At 42.5% G+C, this 16,966-nt stretch overlaps 2 protein-coding genes across 3 annotated transcripts; one reads left to right on the forward strand and one right to left on the reverse strand.

The window, feature by feature from the left end:
• On the forward strand, nt 1-6,433 carry LOC117401379 (thymic stromal cotransporter homolog). Of its 2 annotated transcripts, XM_034002009.3 has the most exons (4): nt 1-1,349; nt 3,016-3,099; nt 4,357-4,513; nt 4,931-6,433. In XM_034002009.3, exons 1-4 carry the CDS (start codon nt 368-370, stop codon nt 5,010-5,012), a joined length of 1,305 nt encoding a protein of 434 aa, XP_033857900.3. In that variant the 5' UTR covers nt 1-367; the 3' UTR covers nt 5,013-6,433. The 2 variants fall into 2 exon arrangements, with proteins under 2 accessions (XP_033857900.3, XP_033857902.3); XM_034002011.3 differs by lacking the exon at nt 4,357-4,513 and having other exon boundaries at nt 4,931-5,016.
• Nucleotides 6,434-6,987: 554 nt separating this feature from the next.
• Nucleotides 6,988-9,141, reverse strand: LOC131721830 (uncharacterized protein KIAA1958-like). Its single transcript, XM_059014821.1, has 2 exons — nt 8,112-9,141; nt 6,988-7,859 (listed from the first exon to the last, which is right to left on the reverse strand). Exons 1-2 carry the CDS (start codon nt 9,139-9,141, stop codon nt 6,988-6,990), a joined length of 1,902 nt encoding a protein of 633 aa, XP_058870804.1.
• Nucleotides 9,142-16,966: the final 7,825 nt, after the last annotated feature.

The raw sequence follows: 16,966 nt of genomic DNA on the forward strand, positions 1-16,966 counted from the left end.
GCCAATGATCACTGCCCAGACACCCTTCTCCAGTCAGAGAGCTAGGTAGGGACTGAATGTCTGTCCGGCCGGACTTCTATCACTGTGTCCTCAAGCAGCTTTTAATACGAGACCTTTGTCACTTAACAGCACTGTAAAGTTCCGAACCTGGCTGTGGTTTCTGGGGTAAATCAGCAAGCATTAGAAGTAACTAAGTGAGTTTGAATTACTTCTGAGATAGCCTTGGCAGGAGATCCATTAGTGATCAGATCTCTGTCATTAACACTAGAAACAACTGCTTGGATGATCAGGATCGAGGATTCTGAGCACACTACTCCTGCCTTGGCACAGGTCTTTTGGTTGAGAGGACAGGAGGCTGGACGTTTCAATGGGGGGGTTCCTGACCCTTGTGGAGCCTGTAGTGATTCTCAACAGCATCGGATCCTCCTTCTACGACACAGCCTTGACGTTGGCGATCTACAGCCGCTGCAACGAGACCTCGGGCGGACAGAGTGATGAAGCCCAGACTCTTTCCTCTGACTTCTTCCGGGTGTACAGCAGTCTCGGCTCCCTGGTCTCCCTGCTGTCCACAGTGCCCCTGGGGAGGCTGGCAGACCGCAGAGGGCAGAAGGTCCTCCTGGTGGTTCCCCAGCTTGGATCCATCTTGGGCAAGTTCTTCCTGCTATTCCTCATTCTGTACCGGCTCCCTCTCTATGTGCTCTATGTGGGTGTCTGCCTGCATGGCATCTGTGGAGGATCTCCTGCCTACTGGAGCGGTGTGATCTCCCTGGCCGCCATGAGATCAGGCCCCCGGTCACGGAGTATGAGACTCAACTCTGTAGACTTTGTCTCGGGGGTAGCCGGCATAATCGGAAGTCTGATCTCTGGGTACGTCTACCGGGTCAAAGTGAGCGATGGGCAAACTGGAGTCCTCTTGATCTTCGTCAGCCTGCTTGTGTGCGGGGCAGGTCTTTTCTACTCAGCCTTCATCCTAAATTACCCGGCCATTGCAGAGAGGGAGGAAGGGAATCAGGGCTGCCTTGCCTTGGGGGATTCATCCGAGCGAGGGGAGATGGATAGGGGAGCTGTAGCTCTCCTCTTTGCAGCTATGATCCTCTTTGTGTTGGGGATGTCCGGCGCTGAGAAGGTGATCTGTCTCTTCGTTCTCAAGCCTCCACTCAGCTGGGACTCTGTGTGGGTGGGTTATGGCCAGGCTGCCACCAACATGATGTACCTGACTAGCTTTGCTGGGGTGCTCCTGCTCTCTCGCTGGCTCAGTGATCCCGCGCTCATCCTACTTGGAATTGTCTCCAACTGTACCGGTATGGCCATCATGGCCTTTGCACAGCACAGCTGGGTCTACTTCACAGGTGAGCACCAGGAGACAGGCTTTTGAAAAATAAATACAGGGCAGTGAGGTTTGAGAATACCGATGTAGGCTAAATGTGAACATAGTGCAGGTTGCAATGTGCATGTTGCAATGTGCAGGCTACAGTGTGCAGGTTACAGTGTGCAGGTTGCAGTGTGCAGGTTGCAATTTAGATCAAATTCAGTGTTTTGTTAAAAGCTAAAGAGAAACTAACTTTATTCAACAGGCAAGGCATTATCCAGGGATGGAAATAAGACTCCCACTGCATAGCAGTTTGATCCATTCCAGGTTTCACTATGAGTTTAATCAGACACACCTGAGCTTGTAAACTGTGGCCAATCAAGCTTGTATTAAAACCTGGAATGGGTGAATCTGCTATGCAATAGGAGTCGTATTCCCATCTTATCTTATGCTTTCCTTGGCTCTTACGAGAATGGAGGTCGTTTAAGTTTTTATTTACCCCTCCACCCTCGGCCAACACAGTCCTTTCTGGGTATAACTTTATTGACGTGGCATCAGGTACACATGTAATTGTGTAGTTGTAGTTAACTATTCATAAGGCTTTTGGGGAATAAACTATATTTACACACCCTGTGTTAGCTGTTCTTTATTTGTATCAAAGACTTTCCTGTGCTAATTCAAACTGTTTTATGTGAACTGGCAATGTAAATCATGAAATCTCACAATAAGAAACCCCTGGTAAAGCTGAAAGAGGTTAGTCCCAACCGACCGCTTGCTTAATTTGTCTGCTTAGTTCAAGGAGGACGAAGGTTTTAACATGAAAATGTTCTTGCAATTCACCCCTGAAATTGTACTTGGAAAGTCTCTCTCAATGACACTGACAAAGACTTCTAGTCGAAAAGTTTGTCATTGTTTTAGTATTTCTAAATACAGAAAAGACTTTGACAAGGAAACTTGCTTTTTGATACATGTTTGAACCAATGTATCAATTTTGAATTGTTTCATGATGTTACAACAACAGAGATACAAAAAATGAGGTTTTAATTGTAAAATTGTAAAAACAAAAAGAAAATGCAGTTTTGATTGTAAAATAGGAAAACTAAGATAAAAAAAAGCTATATTATTATTTGTTTATTTAGCAGATGCCTTTATCCAAGGCAATTTACAGAGACTAGGGTGTGTGAACTATGCATCACCCGAAAGACGGAGCACAAGGAGATTAAGTGACTTATTCAGGATCGCACAATGAGTCAGTGGCTGAGGTGGGATTTGAACTGGGAATCTCATGGTTACAAGCCCTTTTCTTTAACCACTGGACCACACAGCCTCCCTACGGGCAGTGGTGTGGAGTAGTGGTTAGGGCTCTGGACTCTTGACCGGAGGGTCGTGTGTGCAATCCCCAGTGGAGGACACTGCTGTTGTACCCTTGAGCAAGGTACTTTACCTAGATTGCTCCAGTAAAAACCCAACTGTATAAATGGGTAATTGTATGTAAAAAATAATGTGATATCTTGTAACAATTGTAAGTCGCCCTGGATAAGGGCGTCTGCTAAAGAATGAAAACTATTTTCAGTCATTGATTATTGTTATACTATGACACTATGTGTTTGTATTACTGCGCTGTTTGCAATACAGCAGCACTGCAGACGCTGCGTTTCTCAAAGTGCTTTTGCAGACGCCTCACTTGTCTCTGGGTTTCCTTGCAGCTCGGGGAATCATGATGTTTGCCTGCATTCCCATGCCCACCATCCGCTCCCAGCTCTCTAAGCTCATGGATGCACAGTCGTATGGTAAGCAGCACACCTAGCCATGCCAAAAAAAAACATATGGTACCCATGTTCGGTCTACTGCTTTAACTTCCCTTATCAAAGGCATCCTAGAACAAAGCTCTCTTGTGTGTTCTCTAGTGTTGTTTTTGCATCTGCATTATGAAACCAGTAAAATTCCATCTCATCTCGTTCCGAGATCAAACTGGGGCTGCAGCCGGTTTCATCTGCAGACTCCAATCCAATCTGCAACAGTAAAATACCCAAAAGTCACCTGTATGTATCATGTTTTTGTAGAATTGCTATTTATAAATTCACCAGCCTCCAGTGCGACAATCTAATATATTCATAGTTTTCATTTTCTGCCTACAGATTTTTTTTTTTTTCTATACTCAAAGTTGAAGTCTGATTTCAACTCGCTTTCAAGTCAGTCCCACCAGCAGATGTCTTTGATTGAGTTCAGGAATACTTTCAAAATTCTCCTGCTTGCCTACAAGGCCCTTCATCACACAGGTCCAGAGTATTTCTCCAACCTGCTGACCCGCTGTGTCCCTGCTCGCAAGCTGAGGTCCTCTGACTCTGGCCTGCTTGTTATCCCAAAAGTGCACCACACTTGGAGAACGCTCGTTTAGCTTCATGGCCCCGACTCTCTGGAACTCTTTCCCAGCTTTGGTGCGTGATGCTCCCACAATCGCTCGCTTCAAATCGGCTCTCAAGACCCACTTGTTCTCTCTTGCTTTCAATGCTCTTTAAGCCTGATATCTGTTATTAGCTGCTGTCTAAATTGCTATTTCAGGTTTTTCACTCCATCTTATTCGTATGATTCTGTATGACACACGGATCCACAATGTCTAGAATTCACATCCTAGCCTTGCATTTAGTGTATTATGCCTGTATTTAATGTTTTTATTTTATTTTTTTCTGTTTGTATTTCATGTGCTATGCCCTGTAATTCACTGTGTTTAATGTATTATGCATTGTTCCTCACTATCTTGTAAAGCGCTTTGTGATGGTGGTCCACTATGAAAGGCGCTATAGAAAATAAATATTGATTGATTTGTCTGATTAATGTTCAGAATGATTTTTAAAGTCGGGTATTTTTAAGGTCAGGTACACTAGAAAGTTACAAACCTTTAGCAGCTAAGGAATGTCATTTAGGGGATTGTTAGGGGTTGTACACAGTTGTTTTTTTTGTATTCATTTTGGAAATATAAGTGCTGTTTGTTTGTGCTAATGACAGTTTGGAGCTGTGAGAACGCCTCTCGCTGTGTCTTCCTGTAGGGCGTATCTTCGGCTGGCTCCAGTCCAGCTTGGCAGTGACAGACGTGCTCTCCACCTTCCTCTTCACTGGAGTGTACCCCCTCACCCTGGACTGGTACAGCGGCTTCTGCTTTCTGCTCTCCGCCTTAGTCAGCTACCTCAGCGCTGTGCCCATCCTGTAAGACTTCATACTACCTGCGCATCTAAGACTCAGCACTGAAAGACGTATCTATACAAACACACACACACACAGGGTGTATTGCTGTGCGGAAAATTTTTTTTTGTTTATTTCATTGAGGACATTCAATAAAGAGAGATTTGCCTCATCACTTCCTGTACCTCAGCCCCGCTCCATGGGAGTTGAGGCATGAAGTCGGACAACTGGGCTGACCTTCAGCACAGGAAGTGATGCTCATGCGTAGTTCTGCCTTTCGTCACTCGCTGGTTTTGTATATTATAATTAGAGTTATATGAGGTTATAGCACCTTTAATTCAGAATCACACAATGGCTATTGTGGATGGTATTCATGTGAGGATTGGGATTAGCAGACAGTGAGTAGTTTATAATAGTCTTTTCTGCTCTTACCTTTAACAGATACCTGAACTGCAGAAGGGCAAGATGTGGCTACAGCAGACTCTCTGGAACAGACTCCCCTCACAGTGCCATCAACACCTAGATAACCTGAAGATACACGACCCGCCCCTTCATTTAGAGTGACCAGCTGCTGCTGTACAATAGTGACCCCTGCTGGAAGAGGATGGGCAAAGCAGCAAGGAATACAAGACTTCAATCAAGTCCTCTCTTTCCCTTCTTTTTTCTGGGCTGAAGAGATTTAATTATTTTAACCTCTCCTCATAGCTCATGTCATTGAGTCCTGGGATGAGCTTAGCTGCCCTTCTCTGTTCCTTCTAGAGTATAATGATGTCTTTTTTGTAGTGAGGTGACCGGAACTGCACACAGTATTCTAGGTGGGGCATTGTATAATCTTTTCAATAAATAAGATTGATTTCATATTTACAGAAAATCCTTTATTGACCTGCTAAAAAAAAACACAAAAGCAAAGCACATATACTTCTTTTAAAAGGAGAAGAACACAATTCATAAAGGGTTTGATAATGAGTTCTGAGTATGTTCAGTTTAGTTTATTCAGTCAATTTTGTGTTAGATAACCACCTTCATTATAATACAAAATCTTACAGATTTCCAAAAACAATGGGTGAATAAAAATAAAAATAGCTGGAGCTCAGCCTCATCCTTCAGAGCATCCCGGTACCGCCTGATAAAAAACAAACAATAAAATAATCAATCTATGCGACGTGTTCATCCCGGTGAACAAAAATGATGAGGCAGAGGAGCATCGTATACCCCCCCTCAGGACGAGGCTGGGGGTGAGGTGGTGGTGGTGGTGGAGGGGGAGAAGGTGATAATTCGAAAGCACGGCAAGACTTGTTTGCAAAATATGTAAAAACTTTATAGGTTAATTGGAATGTGCTGGTAATAGGCTTGTAGATTAACCAATGAATGTACCAGGCACTTGTACTTGATTTCCTGCCTGAAACCTTGCAAGCTTTATATTATTGCTTGCTGAGTTTTTTGGAATACTGATATAGGTAAATGTGTCCGCCCAAAAAATACAGCCACAGTGTGCAGGTTGCAGTGTGCAGGCTGCAGTGTGCAGGTTGCAGTGTGCAGGTTGCAATATGCAGGCTGCAATTTAGATCAAATTCAGTGTTGTTAAAAGCTAAAGAGAAACTAACTTTATTCAACAGGCAAGACATTATCCAGGGATGGAAATAAGACTCCCACTGCATAGCAGTTTGATCCATTCCAGGTTTCACTATGAGTCTAATCAGACACACCTGAGCTTGTAAACTGTGGTCAATCAAGCTTGTATTAAAACCTGGAATGGGTGAATCTGCTATGCAATAGGAGTCGTATTCCCATCTTATCTTATGCTTTCCTTGGCTCTTACGAGAATGGAGGTCGTTTAAGTTTTTATTTACCCCTCCACCCTCGGCCAACACAGTCCTTTCTGGGTATAACTTAAATGACGTGGCATCAGGTACACATGTAATTGTGTAGTTGTAGTTAACTATTCATAAGGCTTTTGGTGAATAAACTATATTTACACACCCTGTGTTAGCTGTTCTTTATTTGTATCAAAGACTTTCCTGTGTTAATTCAAACTGGCAATGTTACAAAACTGAAGATCAAGTTGTTTATTACTAATTGTGTTCCATTAGTGTTTCTGTACATCAAAACATGTTATAGGGTTCACAGAGTCCGCTTTTTTAATGGTTTTAAGGACACTGTTTACATCAATTGAATAGACTGCATTTTGTTTTTCAGTTTCTGTAGCAATGTTAGATCTTCATATGGGGAAAACTGCTGAGCAATCTGCACTGGAAAAAACAGCTGCTTTGTATTGTATGCATTAAAATGACTACAAAACACACACAGCAGCATATGTACAAAACATCTGCACCATGTTATACAACTGAGGTGCACCCAGACGCACTTAAACTACTAATGTGAACCCTTTAAGAATATTTGTAACAAAGCCAGTGTAGCACTGGTGTAGATGCTTTCTGAGGATGGCCCACAGTCACATTTCTGAATATAACCCAGTCCCAGTTATGTAATGATGGCATTCAGATCCCTGTGGAGTTGATCCCATTTTTCTTCCGTATAGCGAGAACCTGCTGGCTTAGTACCTTCACCATCTTCTCCATCTTGGATTTGGGCAGGGCCTTCCTGCAGTACCAGGTGTCCTCCCAAGCACTGTTCAGGGGCTTGCAGGAGACGTAAAGGGGGTCCTGGGGGCTCAGGTAGCCCCCTGAACGCCTGCGTACGTACTCCTTAAAATCCTGCAGGGGGCAGCGCTCCGGATTCTCAGGGGTGCTGTAGAGGCGGAGGTGGGGTTCGCTCCCCCGGAAGTCCCTCCACTCCAGATACTCCGTCATCCCTTCACCCCCATCGCCCACCCCGGCCTCCCTCACCAGCCGGAATTCCCCCCAGGAAACGGGCCAGCTCTGGGTGAGGTGGGCCCTCCCGAAGGCCCTGGTGTTATTGAGCAGGACGAGGGTCAGCAGCCCCTCTGGGCTCAGCCGGCTCAAGACTCCTTTCAGCCGGAGCTCCTCTTCTTCCTCGAAGCCCAGTCCTTCGATGGCCTTCGTCTCGCGCTCCTTCTCTCGGCGCCACAGCTCTCGGAAACGGGATCGGAGGGCCTCCCTGGAGCCGGAGAACTCGGGGGATTTGGTGAGGCTCAGCCCGTACCCCTCCGATCGCAGGTAGCGCTCCACGCCGCGATGGAAGAACACCAGGGAGTTGGCGCTGAAGTCAGCCCCGTTGGCCCGCCGCACCGCCCCGAAGAAGGCTGCCAGGTGGCTGTCCAGCTCTCGGGGAAGCAGGGAGCTCACCTCTCTCGTCTCCGGAGGGATCTGTGACAATAGCCAGTCCTTGAACATCTTGATGTCACCGAGGATGCGGGATGGAGTCTTGCTCTCCGGTGTGTTGAGCTGTTCTGCAAAAATCAGCATTGGCATCGGGTCATTTACATATTTACATTTTACATTTATACATACTTACAAGAAATGTTTTTCTTCAGATTTATTATAAATATTGCTCTGCTCCTCTGGTCTTCCAGGCTGAAAGCTGGTAGAGCAGAGGAGCTCTTCTGGGAGCGAGGCAGAGGAACGAAGCATTCTGCTCTTCCAAATAAGGCAAAGGAACACACCCTGTATGTCATGAATGGTATTATGACTCATATATTTGCCATCCTGGAGGAGGTTCTCTCCGAAAGACAGGGGAACCACGGCACATCCAGGGCTGGGAGCCTCCTCTTTCTGTTCCTCAGAGATAATGGGTGGATCAAGGGCTTGGTCTTTACTGGAGGTCTCTAGTTTAGACCTGGTGGGGCTTCTGGGTTTGCAGCATTCATCCAGCTCCAATGGCATGACTCCTGGGCCTTTAGGATCGGAGTGAGACTCTGCGAGGCAGTCCTGTCCCAGAATGACGCAGTCAATGGAGCCTCTAGGGGGGGCGGCCCTGCTGCTCTTGCCCATGTTCGGCCCCCAATCCTCAGCTGTGGGAGTGCTCAGATCCCAGTGGGACACTTTGTGGATGGCGAGGGTATTGGATTCCCCAGGCAAACCAAGAAGGGAGAAAGGCTTTGAGTCCCCGTCCTGTGGTGAAGACGCAATCTCAAGGATCTGGAGTAGGTTTTGTGGAGAGGGGGCCTTGTATTCGACCCAGAACTCTCCGTTTTCCTCCTTGACCCTGACTCTGAAGTCCTTTTGGCTTCCGTCAGGGTTCACCTCCTCAGATGGGGCCTCGGTTTTGGGTTGGATCTCCTCTCCTGGCTCCCCTTCTTCCATAGAGAGGTCCCCTGCTGTCCCGTTGCAGGAGTCGTGCTCGTTCCTGTTCTCGGTGGAGGCCTGTGTGAGGAGGCTGCAGTCGCTCAGGTCTGAGCTCACGTTGGTGGCCTCTTCACAGAGGCTGAGCTTGCTTCTTCTTGAGTGCTTCTGCTTGCTTCGTTTCCTCTTTCTCCCTGACGGTTGACCCCCCTCTTGCCCCTCCTCCTCTCCCCAGGGGTTGGAGGCAGTGCTGACAGGTAACAGAGGGGTGAAGGGCCAGTTGTAAGCATGCCCAGCGGCACACAGCCACATCACAGTGCACTCGCCCCTCGGGCTCAGCTGCAGCGCTCCCTGGTGCCCGGGGGTCTGTCGGCAGATGGTCCCGTGGCTGTGTGCCCAGGTCACCAGGTTTGACAGGTCGACCAGGGTGACGCCCAGGTGCCAGTTCATCTCCCGGTCCTGAGAAAGGGTTATTGGACAGTTTGACACTTTGTAAAATACATCAAAAGGGGATTTTTCAGTGCTTTATTAATAATGTTGTCATCAGTCAATAGGAATACAAATGTGTGTAGCGTTTAAAGCTGAGGGAACACAAAGCCACTTTGTGGCTTGGAACTTTGTGGTTTCAGGAGACTAGGTTTCAGCCCACTGCAAGGCAATGCTGGCATTTCCAATGTAATCCTTGCTTCAGATCAGCAGCTGATCAAATGAGGTGAGTTTTTTTACAGATATTATTACAGGTTGAAAAGGAGCAAGCCTGAATATACTGCAAAGCAGGGCTAGAACCAACATAAGCTTTTCATGTTTGGATATTCAAATAATATTTAATTTGGAATTAGCTGGAAATCAAAATTCTCTCAGAAGTCAAATGAACCCTGTGGCAGACCATCAAATCCCCTGTTAAAGAAAGGACAGTCAACCACTCTTCTGTACAGTAGTGTTCTGTATTTTCAGACGTCATTGGTTTCCTTTGCCACAGAACACTTTTCAACCCCTGTTTGTTTGAATATTTGTATATTTAGCCCAGCACTACAGCAAAATATTCAATTTCGGATACAGTAAAGTTTACTGTAGAAAAGATTTTTGTGATTCAAAATATAGTGCTCTGTTCAACCTGCAGTTATTTAAAGAGTTTTTTGTCTAAGAAACATCTTGATTTTATTATGGATTTAATAATAATAATAATAATAATAATAATAATAATAATAATAATAATAATAATAATAATAATAATAATACACTGTAATGATTATGTTATTGTTTGGAAATTGCTTAACATACACATGAATAGATTAAAAAAAAAATATTCCTTTAATCATTTGCACTTCTAAAAATGCAAAATGTTTGTGTTTAAAATAAGCGTAATCTATACTGCAACTAAAAAGCTGAAAATGTACCTCTGACATTTCCTGATGGTATCTGGCTGTCTGACTTTGCTTCCCGCTCTGGGGTATCTGTTTCAAATACTCGGAGAATGATAAGTTTGATTTAAGGAAGGTTGTGAGTCCTCATGTCAGAGTAAATTGGACCTGATCCACAGTAAAATAGTTTATATTTAAAACCGCGTCTCTATTCAGAAATCAACATGACAGCTAACACGCGATGACAGCCACCACGCAGTTCCAAATGTAAGTGTGATCATTCAAAACAATTCTACATTCCTTTTCCCTGGACCACAATAAGGGCAAGTTTGATTTATTTTCAAAGTTAAGCGAACTTTATTTTTGTTTTACTTTTTTTTTATTTAAACAAACATTTTTATTTAAGGTTTATATAAATACCCGTTCCATTGTTAACTAAATCCTAACAAAACAATTCAAGTTACCGAATAATTCAGCAATATTAATAATGAACTTGTCTATTAGGAGTATAAACACAAGAAATCAAAATCTTATGTTATTGTTAATAAAACAGAAATAATTATATTACAGTTTAAAGGAGGCTTATAAAGTTTATCATGAGTCACGGCCTCATTATTTTATGCGAAAATTAAAAATTAATTAATAAATATCGAAATATCGAAATAAATAAATGTCAATAAACGAATTTAAGTGTTTTAAGTTTTGGCATTTATAATTTTGGTGGGAGTGTGCATCTCGCATTCAGACTGTCAGTCAAAGCATATTCCTAACCTTTAAACCGCAACGTGTTCCACATAAACAGACTGTGTACGTTACTGTGACGTTTCGTCTGTTTTTTTTTATTGGTTATCTCTAATCAAGAGAGTGTACTTTCTCTTGCCCTGATACACCAGAGAGCAATCGAGAAAAACACTCTCAACTCGATTAGAGGTCGCCGCGGAAAGCTGCACACTTCACAATGTATATTACATTTACACTTCAGAATATAACCAGTTTAATGGTGCCAATCCCATCGATTAAACTAATCTAAAAACACCAGTCTGTATGTAGCCTTCTTCTCCAGCAGATGGCGCTCAACTGCTAACATGATCCAATGCAGCAAGAGGAAGCTTTCACTGCTTGAAGATGAAAAGTAAAACAAGGGACTAGGGGGGAGTGTTGTTATGGTAACATCAACGAGTGATAAGAAAAGACCTTGATTATCGTTATCTTTATACTTGAAAAAACTGGTTAGTCATCTTAACTCTTATCATGTCTGTGTTGTGTGGTACTTTGTAACAGCTGCTCTGTGTACAGCAGGGCCATATTTACATCATAAGTTGACTTCAGAAAATCAGCACTTCAGACAACTTGTATATCCAAACGTTAAGTGTACTGACTTCAATGTAATATTGAGCGAAGTAAATATGCAAAAATGTCATTTGCTTTTTCAGTGCTAGACCTTTGTAGTCAAGAAAATCAGACCCTCTGCGTTGAGATTAAATACAGAAAGTTAAGAAATGATCCCTTTGTCCAGTGTTAACTTCTTAAGACAGTTCTAGAGCTGGAAACATTAGCAGTAACATGGATAGAATAGTTTACTTTCAAGGTTAAATCGGTTGTGCCAGACAGCAGGGTTATTGTTATTGGTCTGGACACTGCAAGTGAAACGTCTGGACTCCGCTCACCTCCAAACATTACGCTAGCTAGTCACCAACATTCCACACTAAAATTCCACCCAGGGCCAGCACTGGTCTGGGCACAGCTGGTAGTTGTGCTGGTTTTAACTGGCCATGCTGGTTCAAGATATTAAGCAAAGCTGTGGTTCTGGCATGGAGCTCACTTATATCAAATCAGGTAAACATCAATATCTTAGCCGCTTCCAATACCAGATCAAATCGTCAATCGAATCACTCTTCGATAAACAATACCTCCAATGATCGCCAAAGAAAGGATTTCTAATATCTGATCTCAATCCATTACGTCCCTGCTGTGTGCCAGAGTTTGCCTCCTCCTCCCCAGCCTGCTTTTATTGGTCTAACTAAACAATGATTAATCACAAGCTTTCAAGAACTCAAAGGTCTCTTCTTCAGGTGAAAGCAGGAAAGAGAGATTGATGTTTACATTCAAAGGTGGCATCAGAACCTGAACAAAAAGAACCCATTTGGAATCCCTACAATTCACCTGTAGAAGAGACTTTTGACATCTTGAAAGCTTGTGATTATTTATTTAGTTAGTCCAATAAATGGTATCACATCTCCTTCTCTTTGTCTATCATCTGACTGAAATTGAAATTCTGGCTGAAGACCCGGTTAAATTGTTAAATGAATCTTATTGAAGCTGGGTAAGCATTTGTTCACCAGCAATTGCAACGACCCATATTAAAAACATAAATACCATATTTCATTGCAGACAGCAGACACACTTTTTTTTTTAATGTCATTCATAAAACACCACATAAAAGAGAGACAAATATTTTCTGTAGCTGTTTAATTCTGTACGTTTTGTATAACTAATATACCCGTATGATCCATCTTGTACTGAGGTATCCTTTTAGCAGTGAACACAAAATAAGTTTTCCAGGACACCTCAATTTCTTACATTTCGACTAGAAGTCTTTCTCACTGTCTTCTCTCATCCAAGTACTACTGTGACCACCCTTATAACAGTTCACACGGTACATTTGCACAGTAATGTTTGCAGTGTCGCCTCGCTTTACCCATGATTATATTATACCTTTACCACCAGACGCATTGCATCTGCAGCAATTCATTTAAAAAAAAATCAAGGATGTGTAGAAACAGAAGCAATATAAGAAACCAAATAACATGAATGATACGCACAGTAGGTGGGAGAGTTATTTAATTGTGTACGCCCTGTTTATTCTACTTTTAATAATAATTACAGCAAGCAATTATTGAACCATTTAGGAAATTAAACTGAACCTAGCAGCCCTAATTACAATATGTGTTTGATTGAGTTAACCAGTGATTCTTTGAGGCCGTTTTCCCTTTACTGTTGAATTGAGAAAGCAGCTGGAAACCTCATCAAGGATCGTCATTCCCAATGACATCACTGGGCAGTCACTGCTGACTTCCAGATGTTTCTGAAGGAGTGTGGCTGCTGGAGGAGGTCCTATCTTGTCTGCTCTCCCTTGCCCCCCTCCCCCCTTTAATTAGGAGGCTTGCTTGTGCCTGGGGCAAAGTGGGTGCACTAGTTTCATGTTTTATGTCGGAGAGTTTTTTGTTTTGTTTTTTCACCAAAACATGTCAGAATTTGTTAATAAAGTGTTATTTGAACTGGGTTGTAAGAAGCCTATTTAATATCTACAGTAGTGTGCAACAGACATTGAAGTGTGTCTGTCTGGCTGAACTGAACTATAGTCCTAGCTGATTAAAACAGTATTCATTGATCAAATATGCTTTCAATATACACTGTATCACACGTGTACAACACATTGTAATAATTCAAAATAATTCAAAAGAGGAGGAGTGGGTGCACACATTTCTGTGTTCTCTGTGGGTTATAAGAACATAAGAACATAAGAATGTTTACAAACGAGAGGAGGACATTCAGCCCATCTTGCTCGTTTGGTTGTTAGTAGCTTATTGATCCCAGAATCTCATCAAGCAGCTTCTTGAAGGATCCCAGCTTCAACAACATTACTGGGGAGTTGGTTCCAGACCCTCACAATTCTCTGTGTAAAAAAAGTGCCTCCTATTTTCTGTTCTGAATGCCCCTTTATCTAATCTCCATTTCTGACCCCTGGTCCTTGTTTCTTTTTTCATGTCAAAAAAGTCCCCTGGGTCGACATTGTCTATAGCTTTTAGGATTCTGAATGCTTGAATCAGATCGCCGCGTAGTCATCTTTGTTCAAGACTGAATAGATTCAATTCTTTTAGCCTGTCTGCATACGACATGCCTTTTAAACCCGGGATAATTCTGGTTGCTCTTCTTTGCACTCTTTCTAGAGCAGCAATATCCTTTTTGTAACGAGGGAGGGTATGCTTGATATCTGAAGCATTTCAGTATTGCACAGCAACTTACTTGTAACCCTTCTAATCTTCCCGAAGTGTATGAGGTGGGGTGGAAATCAGTTGTTTGACTAGTGAGTGATATTAACCAGTATGAAAATAATAACCATAGTGATATTATCAGGCGCTTACCCCATTAACTCCTGTTATATAATAAGTGACAATAGCGGGAGTGATATTAAGCAGGTTGGCTGCCTATATTCTCTCTTTGTGAAGTTTACGTGTGTAGCTGCTGTCGCTGCTGCAGAGACAATGCATCCTGACCCTTGTTTAATTATTGATCCCTCGGCAGGTGCGTTACCTGTGCTCGCTCAGAAAAGCAATCTCTGATGAAAGGCTGGCTGGCAGGTATTCATGCTGACGTCTGATGCTCCTGCAGATGGGTTTTCATGCGGACACCTGATCCTCCTGCAGGCAACATAACTGAAGAGTGCAGGCTGATTAATAACCAGGCTTACTTTAACCAACAACTTGTATTTATAGTAAAACTGAGCAATAGTGTATTATGTATAGTGGAATGCGTTGTTATACAATTCATAATAAACGCAATTCATATACACACATTTCAAAACCTTAAACAGTATAATGTTTTAACAGATATACAAGTCTAGTTTCTAACCTATAAGTAACAGATTGATATGTAAACTATACCAATGGAGTTGTACAGCATATGAAACAATATGTAATGTCTGACACAGGGGGGAATACAACAGGAAACAGGACAATATCAGGAAACAGCTGCGACTTCCCAATTAAAGTAAAGCAAAGAACAACACTAAAGCAGAGAACGGGGAAGAGAAAGAGAAAGGCTCGTCTGAATTCATTGACAACGACAGCTTTGCTTAATAACGCGTATTAAAACAAGACCATAAATGTTGCCCTGAGAACGTGATGCGTCTTGCTTTCAGACTGCTTGACGTGACCCCTTCGGATTAAATTGTCTAAATATTTTATTTCCCGCCGCCTGGAAAGATCCAGCACCGGCAGGATGTGTTTTATAAATAAAAAATGCTCATTCTTGAGCACGGAATGCAAGCTATGCTGATAATGTCACGATGAGGCCAGAACTGGGGGCATGAATTTAGGGCTGCCTCTGCGTTATTAAAGCGTTACACACACGAATATGCCACGTGCTTGTTTTTTATTTAAAGGTTCAAATAACACATTTTATTTCATCACATTTTTCAGTAGATGCGTGTTTAGCTTTACATGCTGTGTGGTCTATTCCATTAATATAAACGATGGTGAATCTAAATGCCAATGCTATTTAGCTTTTGGCTAAACAATCCATATTGACCAGAACTATAACCTCAAATAAGTTTACTACGAAACTAAAACTCTAAATAGTAGCATAGAAAGCATTGGGACAAGACTACACTAAGATTTCTGTATTTGTGTGCTCATTAAACCTCTGTTTTGCTGTATCTTGACTGTACTTCTATCAATACAGAATATACTTGTTCAAACCCCATTCACAGCCTTAAATGGGATCTCCTCTGAATCTAAAGAGCTGTGTTGTGGAGCTCAGTGAGATCCCTGGACAGCCCTGGTTTGGATTATTCACGAGGCCAGGACTATTGGCAGCCCTGTCTACTCTACACTATACAGACAGAGTAGGTGGGACAGCCACAGTTGAAAGATCACAGTGTCATGTGTTTTCAATGGAATGAGGAAAGGTGTTCAGTCCTGGCATTTAGGATTCTCCAGACAACGTCAAAGCAACAGAATGATGGCCATAAAATAGTGTCCAAAAAAATAAGCCAGGCGCTGTTTTAATGATTTGACCTGTAACTGTGTTTTGGCCTGTTTAAATGAATTGATTGGACTCTTGCATGTTCACTTAGACTTCTGCAGTGCAGCTGACCTGTCCCCATCACACTGTAGATTCACCCCTGTGCAGAAGCTATTAGGACTCCGCTTGGAGCTTGCTGTGTTTCTCACTTTGTAACATTACCAGGGGCTTGTCTCATTGTCTCAGGAATTGATTAAAGACACACAGGTAAAAACAGAAATAAGTGAGTGCAGTTACCACTTTCCCTTGACAAAAGTATGTTAAACATACTGATACGTTGGCTCTTTTTAGCAAAAACGTATATACTACATATAAAATAAAATAAAATGAAGGCCTGGCGTTCTGTGACACCACAAACCGATAGTGATAGCAAAGTGTTGCTGTCACCACAACCCTGTGATGAAATGATAGTCCCCAATATATAGATATAAAGAAGAATGGAAACTTTTGCATTGAAAATCGTGTCTTTTATACTGCTTAGGGAAATCTGAAGAACTAATTTTAGTAAACATTTGATGAACTTGGGTAAAGTATGGAGCAGTAACCATTATTCTTTTTGCTTTGTATCTTGAGTGTAATTGACTGGAACTGGGCATTAGAGGCTAGACTATACTATAGTATAGATACTGTACATACTATCCATTCTTGTATATAGGGTTTTTTTTATAATTTTAAAAAAAAAAACGTTATTTCTTTTCTACTGTTGCCGTGTGAAAACTAGACAATATCTCAATGCTCAGAGAAAACTGAAAACCAGAGATTTATTTTCAGTTACTCCACGCCCTAGATACCATCGCTACTTCCCTTTTAGATTTAATGAACCTTGAGCCCTGACTCAGACTGACTGAAACAAAATGCGTTCACAATTACAATACACTTCGACGCTTACTTTTCACCACCTACCTCCTCCCCTCAAACAACACGTACTTACACTACGCCCCGATAACTAGATGGACAGATAGCCACCCAGTCACATCACGCGAAATGGAGAACAAACGTTTGATTGACTCCTTGTTCACCCAACCGAGCTCCATTTAGCTAAGCTCGTCATGCTTCTTTGATTGATTGCTGCCTTACTCAATCAGACCTAAGGCTTACGCTTTTTATCC

The sequence above is a fragment of the Acipenser ruthenus genome, chromosome 49 (assembly GCF_902713425.1).
Source record: "Acipenser ruthenus chromosome 49, fAciRut3.2 maternal haplotype, whole genome shotgun sequence".
Classification (NCBI taxonomy): Eukaryota; Metazoa; Chordata; class Actinopteri; order Acipenseriformes; family Acipenseridae; genus Acipenser; species Acipenser ruthenus.